Source organism: Balearica regulorum, chromosome 2 (genome assembly GCF_011004875.1).
Source record: "Balearica regulorum gibbericeps isolate bBalReg1 chromosome 2, bBalReg1.pri, whole genome shotgun sequence".
Taxonomy (NCBI): Eukaryota; Metazoa; Chordata; class Aves; order Gruiformes; family Gruidae; genus Balearica; species Balearica regulorum.
Genome location: NC_046185.1, coordinates 141,055,032 through 141,077,095, shown reverse-complemented (window position 1 = coordinate 141,077,095; position 22,064 = coordinate 141,055,032). Strand labels below are relative to the sequence as shown.

Below are 22,064 nucleotides of genomic sequence, written 5' to 3'. Positions count from 1 at the left end.
TTTGCAGGTTATTATAGACCAAGTAAATTGTTACATTTCCTTATGATTATTTCCACATCAGTGTCTTTTCTCCAATCTTATACATACTAAAGCAGCATAAAATATCCAGCAGCATTGGACAGCATTTAGTATGTGACATTTTACTTAGCTTTTGGATATATTTATGAAGGCTTCTTGGGAACATGATTTAGTTAAAACAGCCTTTTTCTTGCATCAATATCACTAAAAATCAATGTGGGATAGGTTTGTGGATTCTTGTAAAATGTTTATCATCTTAGTCTTCTTGGAAGAGGCAATTTATTAAGTGTTTCACATTGGTGTAAAATACCGAAGTTAAAATTTCCAGAGTGACTAACATCTTTTCTGTTTCAACCACTACTTTATAGAAAGCTGGGAGGTTTTTTTTGCAGTAGCTTTACGGTAGCCATGATGCAGTTGTTATACTTACAGTAGTATTGAATAGTATTTTTGTATTGCAATTTTAATATATTTACTATTTAAAAGAAATTAATCTGCACTAACAGCTTTTGGGGGAGGCAAAACCTCAGGTGAAAATGAGCCCAGCTCCTGGCATTGCACTGGGCAGCAAGCTGGCATGCTTCCTCCAGGGGCAGCCGTTACGGAGCCTCTAAGCAAGGCTGTAAGAGAGCAGGCTTCTTGGGACCTGAATGTACCTGTAGCTACATAGCACAGGGCAGTGTTTTGTATTGAAACAGTGATATAGAAAAACATGGCTACATAATTGTATCTTCTGTAAGGTGTCTGTAAAAGAGGAAGAGGAGATAAGGGAATTTCCTTTCCTTTATTTGAAGTAATGAACATGATATATGCGTGGGACTGGTGTTTAGTAAAATTATTACCACTAAAATGCATATTCTTTCATTACTGCCAAATGTGGACAGGTAAGTGGATAAGGCTTGCAAACTCTGACCTCTAAAATACAAAAATATGCTTTTCCTCACTGTTTGAAGCTCCTGAAGGTCTGAATGATCTCTGATTGAAAGCCATGTTCCTGTTGAAACTAGGATAGAAAGTAGCGTAAATAATATAATCAGGTTAATGCAGTCAGTGTAAAATTACTGCTTTAGAGCTGAAATAATAAACCTGCAAACCTGGTTAGTTTAAAAAGTACCCAGAGCTGTGTGTATTACTCTCCTAAAAAGTTGATCCATAATGTGGAGCATAATCTCTAATGGTATCCACAGGCAGCGTAAATGTAGATTAATAGTCTTCACGTCTGGCAACTCTGCAACATCACAGGACAAAAGCAATAGCTATTTTCCTAAGTTGGAAGTCTTTTTGGAGTAAGTAGTTGAGCGATTTTTGGTCTGTTTCCACAGGTTTTCAATACATATTCCAATGAAGACTATGACAGGAGAAATGATGAAGTTGACCCAGTGGCTGCATCAGCTGAATATGAGCTCGAGAAGCGTGTGGAAAAGCTGGAGCTCTTCCCAGTTGAACTAGAAAAAGGTATGTGTGTCCTTTCCAGTTCCTGTGACACTGATCTACAAGTCTGAGGAAGTCTACACATCCCTACAGAGCCTATCTTGAATTTTGATGAATCTGTTGTAGTAATCACCTTGGCTTTTTGGATTTCAAGAAATGTTTGATAAGGAATTAAAGAAGTAGTTGAGAGACATGCAGTTCTTTATTTCCCTAAGGAAATTGTTTTGTGTCACTCCTTTAGCATATGATTTTACACAGTGTTTGATGTGAAGTTTTCATTCTCCACTGGAAGAGTAAAAATCTTGATTTTCTGAGTTCCTCATAAGGTTGAAGGTGATATTTTTGTGTGTAATTAAAATGGTAGAATAATAAAGTTTTTAAAAGGAAGTAAAAAGATACTAATGTTACTGACACGGAAAACAAAGAGGAACCGAAGCATAAATGTTTATCTGCCAAATAACTGTATAAATCAAATGTAAGAATTTTCTGCTTCCGCTTTCCTTTTTCACAGATGAAGATGGACTTGGCATAAGCATTATTGGAATGGGAGTCGGAGCAGATGCAGGCCTTGAAAAACTGGGAATATTTGTCAAAACAGTAACAGAAGGTGGGGCAGCAGAAAGAGATGGCAGGTAAACTAGACTCGGTATTTGGAAATCTTCCCAGCAGTAGTTACTATGAATTATGAGAGTTGTTTGCTTAATGTGTGTCGTTATAACTCAAAGCTGTAAAATTCGGAGACTTCCTTGGTGAGGTCCAAATACCTGATGTGGTTATGAGAAGACACCAGTTTGGTGTACCAGTTTTAAACTGCTTAAGGAGAACACATTTGCCAAAGATTTGTGTTCATGACTACTTGAAAACCCAGATGCTTTAGTGTGAGTAAAGCTGGAGATTACAAATTATGTATCACTTTTGAAGGTAGTTTAGATTTTAAAGGTGTTGAGCTCCCATGTATTCTTTTTGCTTCAAACCAGCTTTAAGCAATCAGTACTTACGAAAAAGATTTCTGCTCAACATTCGATTAGGAAAATAATTAGTGTATCTGAATGATTAAACTCTTTGCTAAATACCTCTCCTTTCAAGTTTACTGAGACAGGTTGTTACTTTGTATTTCTTATTATGCATAGTCTTCTGCTTCAGAACTCAGTTATCACCCATACAGCACTGAAAGTGCATTGATCTGTTGGAATGGGAAGCTGTACCAAAACTCTTGCCTACTAAAGAAATGAATTAGTGTTTGTACAATGCTCATATAAAACCTGGTTGCTTCTAGAATCGCTTACTTGGTATGTGCAGGTTAAAGAATTCCTTTTGAACATACAGTCTTTTCTATCGTACGGGACAGAGTTATCTGTATATTACACAATACCTGCCACAATCAGACCAATGTTTCTCATTAAAATTTAGAAAAACACTTTACTATGTAATCATTTAGTAATGAAAAGTATTCTTAAACATCTTCCAACCCATATAATTTGTTGTTTTGTCCCAGTGCATACCCTTTGAAAATTTTCATGCAAATAAAATATTACTTAATTTAACCATTAATGATTTGTTATATTGGTTTTAAATAAAACCAAACAGAAGTGTAGGTAAATAGAGTAAGAATAAACTCTAAAAAGTTGATACTGTCTTCTAAAAAGTGTATTGCAGTAACATGTTCCTTATTGATGAACACATATAACTTTTCAGCCAGGCAAAAGATTGTTCTGCTGTGGAAACCCCACACAAATTAAATCAGAAGGCTCTACATGGCAGGGGGCTGCAAAGCTTAATAACATTGCTCTGAAACTACTGAAGTATGCTGTCTTCCACACTGGGATTGCAGGTATCTTTACAGGTCTTGGCAATAAGGTACCAGGTTGAAGGCCACATACCGATTTATCATAGGCTTAAAAATTATGAAGGGAAGTGAGGAAGCTAACACCTCAAGATGTCATTACTTCATCCATTACTTTAAGTAAATGTTTTTCTGAAAGGTATGCTTGAGCTCAGCCAGAAGGCATTAAGTTCACGACTGGCATTCTGTGTGAAATGCTTTGGTTAAAAATCAGAGTTACTCCCTTCTGCTCTGTGATGATCTGTGTTTTCTGTTCCTCTCATTATTCACATGTTTGAGTGGGCTACAGAAGTTAATGTTCAATCACAAGTCTCTTCTTTCATTTCCCTAGATGGCATCTGAAAGGAGCTTGTCACCTGAGAAAAAATAATGTCTCTCTTTGACCATTCTAATATTTGTGTTGATTTTCAACTGGCTGAATGTTCAGTCAGCTGAGAAATAGCCCTCTGATTTTCTCTTTTGAGAGCCTGACTGATCATTCACTTGGGAAAGGGATATGTAATCCTCTTAGTCAGGAGCAGCCAGTTCTGTAATAAAGTGCATCACTCTAAATGGTCCTGTTAACTTCATCTTTGTGAAGAGCCTAGTTAATCATTAAAACTGATAACAAAACAAAGTCTCCTAACAGAAAATAAAACTATGTTTCGGCAGTTGCATCAGATATTCTAAATCACCACAGAGCAATCTTCAAGCAGGCTGTTCTGAAAGTACAATTTAAAACATTAGAATATCTGTAGGATAACTCCCATCTTTTATTGAAAGACCCATCAAATCGTGATGTAAAGTACTTGCTGCCCATGGAAACCCAAAATCTGTACAAAGGGGTTTCTCAGTGATTGAACACGGCTGGCTTGATTCATGTTGATGCAAACAAACAGGTAGTGTTCAGTTGTCATATCAAAGGCATTGTGTGGCAGTATTTAGCCATGGAGGGTCCTTCGAGATGAATCCAAAGGCAAGCATGTTGATAAGTAATAAGAGAGATTATTAATACTGTGTACAATATGAAATCAATCATTAGACTGAATATGAAAAATAAAATCTTCCTGGATGAATACATAGCTGCTTCTTTCAAATTATTGTGGTGATGAGTCATTCACATTTTAAATTATTTTGATAATATTGAGAACAACAGACACAGTTCTTAACTTGAAAAGTACTCTAAATGTCTCTGCACAGGTTAAATTTTTCAGTTCATCATACAGAGCAGTAATTATGCAAGTAATTTGTTAAACTTTAATGGGTTCATTTCTGTAGTTGCTACTTCATTGAAGTGCTGCTTCAAATAGGCAAAGATTTAAGCCATGACCATTAGAAAATAATTGTCAGAAGAATTACCAATTTCCTTGCTGATAAAAGCACTTAAACCTCTATAATTCAGGCTTTGCCAACCTGAGCCAAATTTTTCATTCATGTTTGAAATTAGATTTGAGAGACAGAGGAAGCCTAGAGCTCCTACCAGAGTGGGCTCTAAAGGGAAGGCTGCCCAGAGAACATGGCTGTGAGAGTATTTTGGTGTAAATGGTGCCTGGGGTGGCTTGGCTGGGGAGTTAGGGCTAGGCTACAGGTACAGAGCTGTGTGGGAGTGGGGCTGGAGAGGGGATGCCCGAGGAAGAGAAAGATGGCCAGGAGAATATGGCTGTGAGAGTATGTGGCAGTATAGAGTGCACACAGCAAATGTACATGTAATTATATAATTTGAATAACAATTATGTTAATTGTATGTTCTTTGGTATGTATGTATATATAATTAAATTTGGAGAATAATGGCCATAAAAATACAACTTGGAAATTAATTTAGGAGCTGTACAAACAAGAAAGAAGGAGATACAAAATATGCCTGAAGGACAAGCGGAATCAGACTCAATTGCAGTAGATCAAAATGGAGCCACTTAGAAACTGCAGGCAACAGTTCTCTAACATGACGTTTCACCACCTGAAATGCTATAACTATGTATCTATGTGAACACTGCTAGTCCACTGCATAGTGGAGTATGTAAAGTGTTGTGGGTAAACTGCCATCAGATAGGAGTCTGTTCTTCCACCATTTAGTTTTCAGCCAAGAGGGTGACAGCTTCCCACTCAGTGGGCACCAACTTCTTAAACTTCGTTTTTTGGAACTCCTGTGGCCATCTGACTGCACCTCATGTTTGCTAAAATTAAAAAAAAATACTAATTTTTACAGTATCAAAATACAATAAATATTAATGTCATTGGTGTATTTATTAAATACTTCAGTGAAAACTGAAATAAAATTCTGAGATTAAAATCCCTGATACGATTTTCAAGATAGGAGTTTATAAGCTGTCATGAAGATGATTTTTTCAAGGTTTCTTATATACAGAAGGGAGATCTTGCCCAGAACACAGTGACATTCTGTGGTGTGAGGCTGCCAAAGAATAAATCTTGTATTTCTTACTCGTCAGTGGAGTCCAAAGAACTGAAGATACTGCTTGAACACATGTACAACTGCAAAGCGTTGCGCCATACTTAACAGAGAAATTAGTGCTCCAAGTCAAAATGCTCCAGCTCTCTTTTGAAGCCTCTGTTGTTCTTTGAAAAGAAGTCTCATCACTAAGATATCCTAAGATATCAAATAGCTTAATTTAGGTATTTTCATATAATTTAAATGGAATTTTTTTCATAGCTGTTTCTCGGTTCTTTTGTAAACTATATTGTTTGGATGAGTAGCATCCATGTAAGTACTTGAAAATTGCTCCCTTTCACTAGTTCTGAATGGGAGGTGTGTGTTAATTTTTGAAATGATAGGACTTCGTGCATTTTTGGAGGACATTTTAGTATAGCAGTCCTCCTTCCAGGCATTTGTAGTCCAGATGAGCCCAATGCCTGCTCTAGGGATTTTGTAGCAGTGCTTGCTTCAAATAAAAGCAGCATGTTTTTTATTCCACCTAACTTTTCCTGCATCAAACAGTATTGACTGTAAATAGGTGTTTGGTTTCAAAGAGAGAGTCCTTACTAAAACAGTCCAAGGTCTTATTATTTTGTGCAGCAAGACCACATTTATACTGGGAATTCATCTTTTTGGAACAACTTAGATGAAATACTTTAAGAGAGTAGGTCACAATTAAGTCTGATGCATAAGCTCTTTTCTCCACAGATGAGCAGGTTGTTTTAGTTAAATATCACATTTTTTTTCCATTAGCGTGAAATACCAGAGCTATGTCTTATGCTGTTTTTCAAGATTGGCTTAGGAAAGAATGATATAAGAACTGTTCGAGTATCTCATTTAATTTAAGTCATATGACAAATGCAAGAGTTTGTGTTGCTGTATTTATGTACAAGGAAAGCAACTGGATGATTGATGCTATTAATTGTAATGGTGACTTTGAAGCTGGATTTATGAGATGTCTGTGTGCAAGGAATGATGCATTTTTACTTCAATCATTTTATGACTGAGTTTTTGTTTAAAGTCTTTGTTTAAAATCAATCTAAAAAAATCTCTGTATGCTAAGTTTTGCTGAAAAATAAACAAGAATCCACACAGTTATTTATATCTTTGTGTTTTTCCCCTGAAAGGATCCAAGTGAATGACCAAATTGTGGAAGTCGATGGCATCAGTCTGGTTGGTGTTACACAAAATTTTGCCGCAACTGTTCTTAGAAACACCAAAGGGAAAGTCAGGTGAGTATTTTAGAAGAAAAAAAGAAATTGTGATTGAATACTTCAGATTACCTGGCTTCTTTCACAGGATTATCAGTGTGCCCAGGTGGAATTGGAGTTTTTTGGCCTCTGTGCCTTCTCTGCTTTTATCCCAAGACAGGGATGAGCTATGGTATTACAAATTTTTGTTTTGGCTTAGATTTTTAAAATATGACCACTGAAACAAGCTGAAATTGCACACAGAAGACAACTCTTCACTGGTCTACATATCCATGGACCTCAAAATGTTTGTATTAGCTGGAATGACAAAGGTCATGGGTGTTGGTCAGGTGGAAACTGTGCTGCCACTGATCTCCTCGCTTTTCCGCTGGGGAGACTGGCCATGTTACTGCCCCAGCGATGGAGGAGTAAGGTAGTGAGCAGCCTGGTGCTTGCAGATGCCACCTCAGCACAGAGGAGAGAAGAGTATTGGATGCAATAGTGTTAACAGGTACTGAACTGAGGAGACTAACATCCCAGTATTAATTCTTCGAGCTACCTGAGTCTGTGTACTGTCTCTGGGTTTCTCTCTGTTCCTGTGCTGTGGTTCGTTGAAAGGCATCCCTGTAAAAATCCATACAGTAATGAATAGGCTAGAAAATGTAACATATACTGCAAGTAAAATTCTGAACTAATGTAAATACAAGGCTGTAAAATGTTCGTAAATTAATAAGAACAGTTCCCTAGAAATTAACTGTTTTGCCATTTGAAAACCTATGCAGTCACATAGCTTTTCTGTTTAATAGCTTATTAATTACAGTACAGATTTAACTCTAAAAATAAATCCAAAAATATCTTTGGCATATTGCAAAGCAGCAGCCATTCTGTAGTCACCCTTTGGTTCTCACTCAAATTCCTCTCTAGGGAATACAGCTGAATTCTTTAATTAATGAGTTCAAGGCTGACTTCTTTTGAACCGTGACTAAACCAGTGGTGATAATATATGCAGTCCCCCTCAGATGGTGGTGCTGTATGCTGGCATGCACATTTCCACTATAATTCCATAGCTGTTCCTGCATGACATTGAGGAATAATGTTGGGATGTGGATTCTGCAAAGAATCTTGGGGATTGGGGGTGGTTGATCAGGGTTTTATTTGAAAGAGGTTATTTAGGAAAAAAGTTACTAAAGTTTTAGTGTAATTACAGGTGAATACATTTTTGTGTAACATTTACAGGTTTAGTGACATCAGTACTATTTCTGCGAAGACTCACACATGCTGTGAGTGTTCCTACTGAGTTAACTGTAAAAATTAGTATATACTTTATTAGGTTTTCTGCAAAGTTGGGACCTTTGAACATAAAATCCTTATGACAGAGAATAATGTCTCCCAGTGTTTCTGTACACAGAACAAATGCTATGTATATTTTGTGTTTGATATTTTAGATTAAAAAAAAAAAAACTGAAAAAAGTAAGCTTTCACAATAAAGATGTATACACATTTAGAATCGGCACAGTTTGTGTAATTAGTATTGCATAAGTTACAGAATAGAATACTTGCTTCCATGGAAAAATAATGGGTTTAGAGGAAGGAAGAAACATAAAATGATTTTCACACAGAATGCTCTCAGAATCTTCTCTTGGGAAGTAAATTACAGTCAGACTGGTTGCAATCTAGACCCTTTTGTCACAAAATAGTGGACTGTAAAAAGTATTTCTTCATTGTTGTTGAGCTCACATTGTCAAGTACTATGTATTCTGTGCACTGGGATCATTGGCTTCTGACGGCTCCCATTTATCAAGGAGAGATGTGTGAGCATCTACATTTTTCTTTGTAAGTAAGCTTAAGATATTGAGCTTTCATGGGAAAAATGACCCAGTGCATTGGTGTCACAACTAGATAAAAAACCCTCATAAAATAATATTAAATTAAAAATAAATTTAAAATACATTATAATATGAATTGTAATATAAAATAATATTCAAACATTATTAAATGAAACATATATAAGAATCTATATGCACACTGGCATACTGTGTGGTTAGCAGCATCTTACTAATGTATACGTCTGATTAGAGGAAAGGAATGGGTAGAATTTGGTACAACTCACCCTATTTTTATTTCATTTAAAACTTCATGAAAAAAAAACTCAGAAAGACTACTCCTCTGCTTTATGCAGGCCAGCTGAGAAGTGCATGATTTCTTTCCTGGGTTGTGTTAAGCTGGGAGCGAGACTTGATGAGATGGCTAAGCACTGCATGGCGCAGGCTCCTGCCTGGCTTCTGGTCAGGTCCTGGACCACTGAGTTGTCTGATGCTTTGCTGGCACTGATGAACTGTGTTCGTTTTAGCTGCTCAAAATCAGAAACAGTTCCAGAAAGCTGTTTTTTGGAGATTTCAAGATGCTTGACATTTTGGCTTCACTGTAGGTTTAAACATTTGCTTGTAAAGTAAGTGAGAACTAATACTGATGAATTTAGATATGAAAGAAAATGACGTATTTTTATCTTGCTGACTGTTTTTCTTTTGCTGTATGACAAAAGAATCCTGCCTGCTGCTTGTTTTATGGAGAGAACAATTGTGACAGATCCTCTTTCCCACTTACACCTGTGTTATAGCTGGCATGGAGATATCCCTCATCTCCACCCTCTTTGGCAGACAGTGCTCACCTTTGCACCTGAACTGCTCCAGAACCTTAGGGACAACGTAAGAGGATCTTCTGGGGCAAAACCCCTCGCTGGCCCCTGGCCATCACCCCCTGCCTGCTGGTGGTGCAGGGAGTGGTTGCTACTGACCCTTGAGTGCACCATCCCCGTGGCAGCTGCCAGTAATGATCCGTGCCGCCACGGGAGGCAGGAGCAGTGGAAGAGGTTGTTGCTACTTCAATACCTTCTGCCGTTCCTGCGGTGGGTGTCCCAGCCGAACCACGAGTGTGTAGGCAATGTACAGTCGTGCACACCGCCTAATTATAGCCAAGGCAACTTCATGAATCCTTCTTTCACAGGAGAAGTCACATACAGACTTACTCACCTGTCTGCTGTTTAATAGTGTCAGTTTAATGGGTTTTATAGAACTACTTTAATAAGCATAGTTATCTTTTGATCATAGCATAAAGTGTATGTACCTTTCTTCTGCCTGGTGTCCTGTACACACAGAGATCTGTGTGCATTTCACTGGCATTACTTCACATTTATAACCCCCAGCATTACATCTACAGTCATTTTGTCCTTAATCTAGTCAAAGTGCATGCTAGTTTTTGTAGCAGGGTTTATTATGTGAGATCAGTTGCAAAGAAAGGACATTCATGAACAGAATGACATTAAAACCACTTCTTAATTCTTGGCAATAAATGCAGTCAATACCTCTTCATGGAGCTTGCATAATACCAATACTTAGTGATTTATTTTTCTCCTTTGAGCCTCCTGAATGCTTTGAATGATCCTGACAGTGGAAGTCATTGACCTAGAATAGATTTTTGCAATGTGTCTGCCAGAAGAATGCATCCAGACTGTCTGTAGCTGAGACAGTAAAGAATCCGTGAAAATGAAGGCATGGCTTTTACCTTTTGAACTGTTCTAGGCAAGGGTCAGCGGAAAAGAAGAGCAAATATAAGCACCTATGATTATTTTATCCACTGTTTCAAGTATTAGACTACTACAAAGAGTTGTCATACCATAATGGAAGATGGCTTCCCCAATGATAATTCAATTATTCTTTCTTATAATTATAGGAAGATAGTCAGCACCCGCCTGATGTATTCTGATAGCCTATGAGACAAAGGAAAGAGATGGAATTTTTTTGTAATCCCAGCTGGCAAGCAGCTTCTGGTTTTAGGGATGAGAATTAGTGTCCTCGTGATTCTAATCTGGCAAATACAACTATGAGTGTTATTTCAATTGATGTAAATATCAAGTCGTCTTTATAATTTTGCTTTACTATTTAGTTTACTAATACGTATATAGTGGATTTCAGAATTTGATTATATACAGGAGGGATTTTCCTTTGAAATGTGTGTTGTTTTTCAATATTGTTGAGTGTCACCCCTGCTCTAAGATTAATGGAACAGTCAGAGGGCAGCGCAGACTAATATCAGTAATTGTTTTGTGCTTCTTCTGACCCCATTTAGGATGTAATCCATCAACTCAAAGTTTGCAAGTGGTGCCTGCTATCGTAAAAGATAGGATAAGGAGGCAGCTTGACAGTGGGAATCCTGTCCTGTCACGGAGCTTTTCGTGTGTTACTTTGCTTGTAGTCTCCTCATGGACTGTGATGCTGAGTAGCAGACCTGAAGTCCTTTAAAGTTGCTTGGGTGATGCTGAGCCTCTGTAATCCCACTCTTTCCCCCTGTTCTTCACCATAATGAAAGGGTGCTAGGAACCCTAATGTCTTCACCAGAGAAAGCTCACTTGGAGAGTTGTATGCCTCCAGTGAATTTTATTTTATCTTGAACACACAGAAGAGAGAAAATCTAGTTCTTTTACAGAGAAAATTTTGTCCTTTTTGCCATACTTACCTAGTCTCTGTCCCTCCTAGGACAAATACAGGAGCTTTCAGTGGGGACTGCACTTCTCTGCCTCACTGGATACAAAGATTCATGCCCAAGCAGCTCTGGGAAGGGCAGGGTCCCAGGAAAGGAGCTCATGGTCCTGGGAAGACTTACTGCATTGATAAGTAGAAAGGGTCTTGTATGAGAGACAGTCATTGGAAAATCTCAGTCCTTCATACGCTGCTTGAATGTTTTTATCATTATTGATTTCCTCTGAAAGGTTTCTTTTAAGGAAGTTAACCAAATTCAGTGTTTACTCGAGAAGTGAATTTTAAATTCCGTGTCCTCCTTCCGTATCCTGTCATCTGAATGTGACTAAGCATTTTCTCAGCTTTCCAAACTGTTGCTAGGCACTGAGCGGATGCTCTCATGGTGCTTTCTGAGTCAGTTCTTAAGTTTTCAGGGAACCACACAGAACCTGTGCAAAACCTGTTTGGTTTCTCATGATTTGCATCACCTTTAAAGTAATTAATTGTATTAATTCTAACCTACCAATGAGTTTACCAGTTTTTGTTTAATTAAATTCTGCTGAAGTACATTAAAGTCTTCCCATCTTAATAAAGAATCTAAATAATTAGTTATCAAATTTTGCCATGTTTAATTAATCTTCTAGATCATTGAAGAGTAGGTTCTAACAATAGCAGTGTAACTATCAAACTCTGGGGCTTTCCACTGTTAACTATTCTCTGTTCTAATAAAAAATTATATTACTATTTTGTGTTTTTTCTTATCTGGATGGTTTTAATTCAAAGCAGGGTTTTGTCCCAACTCCCACTCCCAGTTCACAGCCTAATTTCTTTCTCTCCTGCTGTACTGCAAATGCAATCTTTCAGGCAAAAATGAAGTTTACTTTTTTTTGGATACCTCTTATAGAAGGAGCAGTTAAAGGGCGAGAAGTGAAAATATTCACTTAATTAACATGACTTGTTATGTCATTTATTCCTTCTTCAGCTAATTCCTCACCCCATCTTGAGCTGATTTTTTTCTGAAAAATGTACTGTCTCAGAAAACAACATTTGCATGCCTGCTGTTAGTTTTGTTTAACATCACAACATCTGGAAAGGTAATTTATACAGTCATGTCTATGCAAGCACTAAGTATATAGGACAGATGAAGTCAGCTGCAGGATCTAGCCAGCAGCAGTATACCCCGGTGGGAATGCTGTTTGTCACAGCAACAGTGAACAGCATCGCTTTATTTTTGTGACTCCTTCCCCTAAATAATCATCTTCTCTTCTTACAGTGCACATACCAGTGCAGATTTTCTCCTGCTCTTTCTTATTTTCCCTACATGTGCTTTTGCCCTATGAAACAGTTGTGTCCTTTAAACATTTGCAAGCATTGTCTATACTGCAGATCCACATTGTGGAAGGGACAGGAGAGATTTCTACATCTTCCCAGTCCGGGGCAATGAGACAGTACCCAAAAGCAAAAGATACCACCTTCCATGTCTGATTCAGAGACCTGGATTGTATTGTCTTTTTTCTTACTGGGGGTGATGATTTTGTTCTTCCTTTCCTTGTCTGTGTCTTTTTCCTCAAATCCAAGTGCCGGAGCCGAGGAGAAAAAAAGAGGAGGAAAGAAAAGTCCTCTGCTCTGCAATGCTGATTGCTGAGCTGGGACTTTATGAAGGGCTGCTTAAAAAGCCACGTGTGCTTGGTGCACATTCTATTTCTTTGATAAACCTGAATCATGGATCCAGCAGAAACTCAATTCGTGGTGCCTTGTACCAAAATAGTGTGAATTTCTCCTGTTTATTCCGCTATGATTATACTAAATATTCCATAATATGAGTTGTTTTCTTCTTTCTGGTCTCTGCAAAGAACTCCTGCCGGCGCTGGTAATCATTCTGTAAGACTACCAGGAGTAGTGTGCTGAACTTAATGTGAAAAATTGCTCACAAACACTGTGACTCCTTAGCATCGGTGAGGTCAGACTGCATTCATCAGTACTTTGCTCGTTTATATTCCTTGGCTGCGCCTGTTGTAGTAGATGAACCATGCCTCAGACTGTTCTTTGTCGCTGAGGCCAGCTGGCACCAGAGTGGTCAGTGCTCACACCGTTAAACTTTCTTACCCTTCAGAGCAGGGTGGCCATATCCAAATTGTCCGTTGGAAACATCCAGGCTAACTCCTGGACTGTGTCTGAGTATTATTTGGTAGAATATTAGTTAACTTGGGCCAAACTGTTCCAGAGACTGTTTTCAGTGATTTAGTTGTGTAGACGATCCATTGCTAGCACTTGGGAGCATTCCTTGGCACCGTTTAATTTACTGGCATAAACATAGCCCCTGAGTCCTGAGATCTTACTAATTTGAATTTTATGGCAAGTTATTTCTTGAAGTATTTGCACATTTGGACAGGAAATTATATGTTTGAGTGTGAAATACACAAATAAATCTTTATGCAAAAGTTTTTGGCCAAATTATAAACCATTTTGCTAGTTATCTAAAGCATTGTTTTTAAAATTAAATGTAACATGAATTAATAAGATTCAGCAAGGCTGGATTTCATTTGGAGTCTGTTTTCTTTTCCTTTTCTGTTCCTGTCAAAGAACAACTTGATGGCTTTTGAATCACTTCATCCTCAAGTTGGTTGGATCTAAACATGAACTCCTGTTCCTGTAACTGAAATATCAACATAAATGTGTATTTAGCTAATTTCTTTACTCTTCCAAAGTGTGAGATACTTTCTTGAGGAAGCTACCATCCAGTTTTGGTGCACTTTGATTAATGCGATACAACATTGTGACAGCTGGGCAGAAATACCCAGCATTCATCCTTGCAGGATAGCTCAGGAGGGCACAGGGGTGGTGCTGTAGGAGCATTTGGCTACACCTGGACTGTGCTATGAGTGCGGTCCAGCTTGCCTAGAATCTGGATCATTTAATCATCCAGATGAAGGATGTGGTCTGAACTCAGCAGCTTACTTGTGACCCATCTGTATTTCCTTCCTGGATGCCAGGAAGGCTGAGGGTGAGGAAATGCAATCTCACCTCAAAATGCAGTCAGGTTTGAGAAACATTCCCAGGTAGCACTTGCACCTTTTAAACTGAGGTGATGTATGTCCTTCATTTGCATTCACGTATGTTAAAGTATAGACTTACAAATGTGTTTCTTTGAGCCACCCATTCCTATAAGAATTGTGGGGTGCTATAGAGAATGCAGATTAAATGATCATTATGTATTTAAGAAAACCTTTTATACAAGCATTATGTTGAGATACTGTCAGGCTGGCTGGAAGAGATGGAAGAGATTCTCCACCTGCACTCTCAGAAGAGCAGAGCAGTGTAAGGACCAGAACTAGGAGAGGTGCCAAAACATTGAATCCCTTGGCTGATTTGAAGTACTCTTGAATAAAGCTAATGTGTCAGTGAGGCCCTGGACTAGAATTTATTTCTGTGGGAATAATTAATCTAAGTGCATTAATATTGGTGTGTGGTTTTTTTACATGACACTGTAATTGCCTGACTCTATATCCGTTTAATGTTGATAGTAGAATAACTTATCAGGGGCTTGTATCCAAGACTGCTGAGGCTCTTCTGGCCCTTAAACTATTACTTTGCTGCTCATCCTCCAGAACCATTGATACTGCTGAGGAAGACCTTGAGTATGTCACAGGGCTCTGGGGACTAGGGTGGAAATGCACAAGAGGTATTCTTCTTGATGATGCCAGTCAGGTAAGATTGGATGCAGGTCAGCCCCTGGTTGTGCAGCTGATGTTGCAAGGGAGGCATTGGTTGTTATGGACCTTCTCCGAGGAACGAAGAATGCTGGGGAAAGAAAGAATCCACCTGACAAAGTGGACAAGAGCATGATTGCCAACAGGTCCCATAATCTTGTCAGGAGGAAGGGTAACTTAGCCCTTGCTTTGGAACAAGTGACAAACAAATTCAGAGGTTATGGTTAGGGACTTAAGGAGGACTTATACTGCTCCAGCATCTACTAGAAGGGGAACGTGGTTGGGTGCAAGTAATCCAGGAGATCTTTGGAGTGTATCAAAATCAACTTCTTGACACACGTGTTCAATGAGCCAACCAAGGCCGTGTGTTAAATCTGTTACTCATGAACAGGGTAGAACCGTTCAGTTCTTCAGTGAAGGGCAATGGCACTTTTAACAGCATTAAAGATGAAATGGTGGAGTTTAAGAACTGGAGAGAAATGAATATGAATATTAGAATTACAACCCTGGACTTCAGGAGAGCAAATTTTGACATGTTCAGGGATCTGCTTGGCAGAATCCCATGGGACACTGCTCTGAAGGGTAAAAGTGCCCAGGAGACCAGTTTGGTCTCTGCAGATATAAGGATATGAGAGGAGACCATGCCAAAAGCCTCGCAAAAGTCTATTTGAGCAACATCTACTCTCCTCCCCTCCATGGAGCCAGGCTTGCAGCTCAGTGGAGAAGGAGACCTTGTTGCAAATGATGGAGAAAAGTCTGAGATAAATTAATAGCTGCTTTACCTGTTTTTCCACAGACTGGCTAATGACCTGCATATCGTTGCAGGGACATCTTCATGTTTCCTGCATTCTCCAACAGCTTGTGTCAGGGAGCGTAAGGGTTTGTGTGCGGCTCTCGATGCCTTCAGTGCCTGCTGCCCATGCACCATATGCCTGACTTTGTCACGGTGTGCTGTGACAGTTGTTCGATCAGTATGAGCATGGTTATACAAGTGAAATAGATGAGTCCTTGTTTAATTCAAATACATAATAATTAAAATAAATAAATAACATCAATGAAAAATGCATCAATAAAAAATTTAACAAGTCCAAATGCTGGATTCTGCACCTGGGACAGAGTAACGCCAGGCACAAGTATGAATTGTGAGAGGAATGGCTGGAGGGCAGCCCTGCGGAAAGGGATCTGGGGGTGCTGGTGACAGCAGCTCAGTAGGAGTCAGCAGTGTGCCCTGGCAGCCAAGAGGGAAAACCGCATCCTGGGCTGCATCAAACACAGCGTAACCAGCCGGTCAAGAGAGGGGATTATCCTGCTGTATTCAATGTTGTTGTGGTGTCACCCTGAGTACTGTGTGCAGTTCTGGGCCCCACAACTTAAGGACGTTCAGGTCCTTGAATGCGTCCAGAGGAGGGCAACAAAGCTAGTGAAAGGACTGGAAGGAATGTCCTGTGAGGAGTTGCTTTTCTTCAGGCTTGTCTAGTTTGAAGAAAAGGAGTCCAAGGGGCAGGCTCATCACTCTCTGCAGCTGGAAGAGGGGAGGAGACTCTGAGGGGAAGTGGAGAGGGCGGTGCTGAGCTCCTTTCCCTGGTATCCAGTGATACAGAGGCTACAGAACTTCTGCACAATAGGTCAGTTTACTGGTAGCTCTATCTCCAGAGTCCTTGGAGCCTCTTCTCCAAAGTTTGCTCTTCTGTGCTGGCTTTACATAGCCAGCATCCTCTACTAAACGTTACGTGCGTTGGTCTGTCAGATTTTTCTTACATGATCTTAGCTAACTTCATTCAATCATTGCCCCTTTCATCTACAGATGGTTGTTACTTCCTCATGTTACTTCTGGTGGTAGTCTCCAGGCAGAGTTGTTCCCTTATTTATGTTAGTTTTGAATCACTATCGTCACTAATCTCCAGGCAAACCTTGTTTACTTCCTTCTACTAATCACCCTCAGTTCTTCTTTATTACAGCTAATAGCTTTAAAGATAATGTACACGCTTGTCTCTCGTGCAAGGGAGGGTTCGGTGGACTTAGAGACATAAGACAGAAGCCATCTTTAGCAAGTTTGCTGTGTGGTTGTTTTAGCTGCTGGCTGGGTTAAACCATGACGACAGTGACAAGATAACAGGCAATGAACAGAAGGTGGCAGCAAGGGAAATTCTGACTAGGTATTTCCACCAAAAGTACATTGGAACAGGTTGCATGCCATCATTAGATTCAAAACTGATCAAGGCCATGACAAAATTGGTCCTGCTTTGAGTTAGGGGGGGTTGGAGTAGAACAGAGCTCCCTTCCAACCTAAATTATTCAGTGAATGAAAGAGTCTTTATAACTCAGTTTCAGGTCATTTTATCTGAAGAAGTGTAGTGGAACCTCGTAGCTTGTGAATTCCTGAGGTCCAGTCAGCGACCTCTGCATTTGAGGCTGCCATCTTTTCAGAGAGCTTAATCTTGTTCGTGAAAACCAGACAAGTTCCAGCTTGTGCTGCTGTAACTAAATAAAACTGCCTTCTTACAGAGTTCACACCACTTTTAGCACTTTGGATTAATTATATGGCTATTATTCTAATGGAAGCAGCCAGAGTAAGTAATTGAAGACATCTTGAAATAAATTAGATAAATGGTAGCAGAAGCAGCTTTGTGCTTTAAAGATCAGAGGAAAACCATTTTTAAAAACCATCTGTAAAGCTCTCTCAAATACAATGAACTTTACTGTACAATTTTTATTGACCAAACTATATTTTAGGAAAGGTTAGAAGAAAAAATTGTGAATCCTGCTGCAGCAAAAAAACCCCCTTCTTTATTTCTTAGAAGAAATCTGCTGGATTCTTACTTGATTTTTGTTGAATTTAAGGAATCCATACTAAATTATTTTTAACGGAGCATTTAATGCCTGAAGTGTTTTTAGGAGAAATCATTCACAGAGAATAAATCACTAAAAATCCATGCTGTGGAACTTCACGTTTGTGTCACAGAGTTAGTGTCTCCACACATTTTTCTAGTACCAAAGTTATTTTCAAGATGGAAATGTTTCTTAATTAAATTAATTCTTATAATAATGTTTCTGGTTCCCATGGTTGGTAAAAAACATTTTTTTTGTTGTTGTTATTTCAAGACACACAGGTCTGCAGATCCTCATTTAATAAAAGCTGGAAATATGCAGAAAGCCATATATCAGGTGTACTTTAAAATCATTAAATCATGACTGGATTGCAGGAGATGTAGGGGTTGCTGCCAATTTCAGTAGAATGCTTTTCTTAACCACCATTACTGTAGTCAAATATTAATTATATTCCTAGCTCTGTCCCTGTTTATTTTAACAACAACCAAAGAGAATATTTCACAGCTGGTAATTCAGCTAGATTGTGTGTAACTCTGAAGATCAAGGTCAGTTCATGCCCTGCTTCTCTGTGATGTTCTCTCCTCTCCCTTTTTTATGGACATCAGAAATAATCAGTAATGGCCTGAGATTTCTAGTGCAGTGATGGCTTGTAGTACAGCTGCACATATTCGCTGGGTTTTATTTTGCGGTTGCTGGTTTTAATAATTAAGAGGAATATTATTGTGATGAGGTTTAAAGACTTTAAAACCCTCATTTGTCTCATATCCAGAGACATAACCAGCTTCTTAAATATATTATTACTGATAGACTTTACAGTTCTTTGTTATAATACTTTTGGCCCTTGAGACTAATTAATCAAGTCTGAAATGCATGTGCTTAATTTTGGTGAGCCAGAGTGATGCGAAATACATAATTAGCCACTTTGTTGAAGTGTGCATATTGTGGTTCAGTAACTAATTTTCTGGTCAGTGAATCACAACCTTATGTCTCTTTTTGTATTTAAACACTTCAGATTATGATAGTTCTTGTATTTAAAGCCATTCTGGGCGTAAAGATCTAATTCATGCTGAGCATTTTAATAACTGCCTCTGCTTTATGGTTTTCTGAGAGAGAAATATTTATTCATCTCTCTTTAAATTATAAAATTATAATTTATGGCTTATTTTAGTTACAAATTAAACGTAACTACATGTAGCAAGGCATTCTTAAGGTCATGGAATGTAACATGGCAAAAGGTTTGGTTCAATTTGTTAAAAATTATAATTGTTGGCAACGCAATATTCCATTTTACAAATTTACCATTCTGTATCTATAACTGACATCAATCATAGATTGAATGCTTCCAAATATTTAGTTTCAAACACTTTGGAAATATCTCACTTCAAAGCAGTAAATTGTAGGAAAATAAAACATTCCTTGCACATTTCTATTTTGGAAAACATTTGATTTAAACTTTGTCATTGCTTTGAGGCTTTTATTCGTGTATCATCTAACGGCTTCAGGTATCACTGAGGAACTTCATTTTGACATATGACTCAAGCCTTGAAAATCACATCATTATAAACCATGAGTGGCTTTGGCATGAGAAGAAAAATTCAATTAATAAGCTTTGATGGTTTTACTCCCTACCTAAACTCACTTGTCTGTATGAAAATATTACTGCATTGCAGTCTAATGTGTCAAAACCACTCCTAAATTATCAGGAGTTATCAGACTTCAGATGCATTACATATTGTCTGTTCTAAGTTTTCAGTGTACAAAAAGGATTGTATGACGTATTTCAAGTATCTCATTTTCTAAGGGAGGTAAATTATCAGGCAGAGGGCAGGAGGGAATATAGTATCTGCATCAGTTTGTGTGGTTTTGTATTTTTTACCTCATCATTGGTGATCTCGCTCATGTATTTACAAACGTGATGCTCTCTCTGCTGTGTGTAAATAATACACACACGCATAATGTTGCTTAAGATGTTTATTTAAAATTAAAGTGGGTTTTTTCCCGTATTCTCTTTTAACTTGTTTTTACACAGAGGAGACAAATATGGGTTGAATCCTTTTTTTACTTCATGTAGTAATATCAAAAGTTCATTTTTCCTCCCCATTGAGACTGAAAACATGGCTGGTTTAGTCTTTGCAATACTTGGCTCTAAAATGAAAATTCAGAGGAAACAGGATCTGACTATGAGTCAGTATGCAGAACAGATGAAGTATAGGGACCATGAAGAAACATTCTTTTTCTTTCAGCCCAAGGTCTTTATCATTAATGAGAACCAATGTCATATTTCATAATTGTAGGATATGAATGCCAGACTGTGATCTGTTTTGATCAGGATTAAAATGCTGATGTTATTTCCTTGATTTTGTTCTAGTTTCTGCTGTATTTTCTATAAATGTTTTTAAACTAAAAGACACTTTCTTGCAGATTATTTTCAGAGCACCTTGTGTCATTATTTCAAATGGAGCCACTCATTGTCACCTTTCTTATCATTTTGGAAGAAATTACTGACTTCGATATTTTGATGGTGTTGAAATAATCTCCAAATTGTATTCCTTTCTATAGTGCCTGATTTCATAGAGTCTGATAAATAGTTTGGCATAGGAAATGGATTCAGGGTCATCCACTCAGGGGAAGTTGGCTTACGCATGGATGCCAAATCCCAAGTGACTTTAACGGTGATAGGTAGTACTAATGGAAATTATTTTCTTACATGAGATCTAATGCACATTTCTACCTTTCATTCCAATAATAAATTAAATTCATAATTTGAGCCTAATGTTGTGGAAATAAATAATTTACCATATGCAGTATATCAGTGTCACCTGATAGTGCTTTTCAGCTCAGCATAATACTTTTTTCACCTGTAATTACCTAATTGTCTTTCTAGCCTGCTAAGAAAATATTCCTTCAGCTTGACATCTTTAAATTGTGGTTTTGTTCAGTAATTTACAGTGGTGGTACTGTATAATGGGTGTTTATCATTAATGCTATAGATAGCAAAATATCTAATTACAGTGATGCCACTGTGGTGAAAAAAGGGTTACAATCCAAACCAGTTCTGAATTTCAGTTGCTGAAAGCAAGATTGGAAAGCAGTCTTGTAAATCTCAACAAAGAGGCACTTCCCTTGTCTTCTGTTAAGCCAAAGAAATGTGCTTCCAGTGTTCAGCAATAGCTAACAGTGGAGAAGAACGCTCCTTAGCAACAGAAGTTCATTAAATAAAAGAGAGATTTAAATGCAGCTTAAAATTAGGGAAATAGTGTCTGTCAGATTTAAAAATGTGGAAATAGATTCACTGTTAGAGACAGACAGAAGGAAGGCAGATATAAAAGTTCAGAAATGTCTTCTAAGTCAAGATGGAGAAAGAAGTTACTCTGGTGCGTGTTCCTTTCACTACGAGCTGCCAGAAGTTTGTCTATGCTGTTATTGTGCGTCTGGTCTTCTGTAGGCTTCTGGAAAATGTGTAGCTGTTAAGGAGATGGAAGTGATGATACTTTTTTTGAAATTGCCCCACGCTAAGTCTGTGTCCATAAAGTTCAAGCTCAGTGAATCTTTTTTGCTGAAATTTGGAATGGAGGCTTGAGTGGTCACTTCCCCCCCCCCCCGTAAATACTGTCATGGTCTGATCACTCTGAGTCTTGCACACAGTGCCCTTCTGGCAAATGTCACAGAACACATTTAGAACAATCACAGCCATGTATCTCTGGAGAAAAAGGCTACCCTTTGTACAAGACACAGCTAAAAATCGAGAACTTTGGTAAAACAATAGAAGTAATATTTTTTCACTAATGTTTGTTTTGTATAGGTTTGTAATTGGACGAGAAAAACCGGGACAAGTGAGTGAGGTTGCGCAGCTGATTAGCCAAACTCTAGAACAAGAACGCCGCCAGAGAGAGCTGCTGGAGCAGCATTATGCACAGTATGATGCAGATGATGATGAGGTAACAGACTGTCTAGTGTTTCACTATTCAGTGTTTTTTCATGTTCTGTCTTCTATTCCTAATTCCTGCTTTTTAATTGTCACTTAGAGGTCAACTTCTGGCCCTCTCCATTACCTCTGCTGCTGATTTTTACAGATTTTGATGATGAATCTTACTTGAAGAACAAAGATACTCAAAAGTT

The 22,064-nt window shown here is 38.3% G+C and overlaps 1 protein-coding gene across 4 annotated transcripts in view; it reads left to right on the top strand.

Annotated features, from left to right (window-relative positions):
- The window catches only part of PPP1R9A (protein phosphatase 1 regulatory subunit 9A), a 147,070-nt gene that overhangs the window by 77,851 nt on the left and 47,155 nt on the right, over positions 1–22,064 (top strand). For all 4 annotated transcript variants that reach the window (XM_075746132.1, XM_075746135.1, XM_075746134.1 and 1 more), the window contains exons 3-6: positions 1,341–1,473; positions 1,961–2,081; positions 6,830–6,934; positions 21,748–21,883. In XM_075746132.1, coding sequence (XP_075602247.1) covers positions 1,341–1,473; positions 1,961–2,081; positions 6,830–6,934; positions 21,748–21,883 — 495 coding nt within the window. The remainder of the gene's footprint in view (positions 1–1,340; positions 1,474–1,960; positions 2,082–6,829; positions 6,935–21,747; positions 21,884–22,064) is intronic.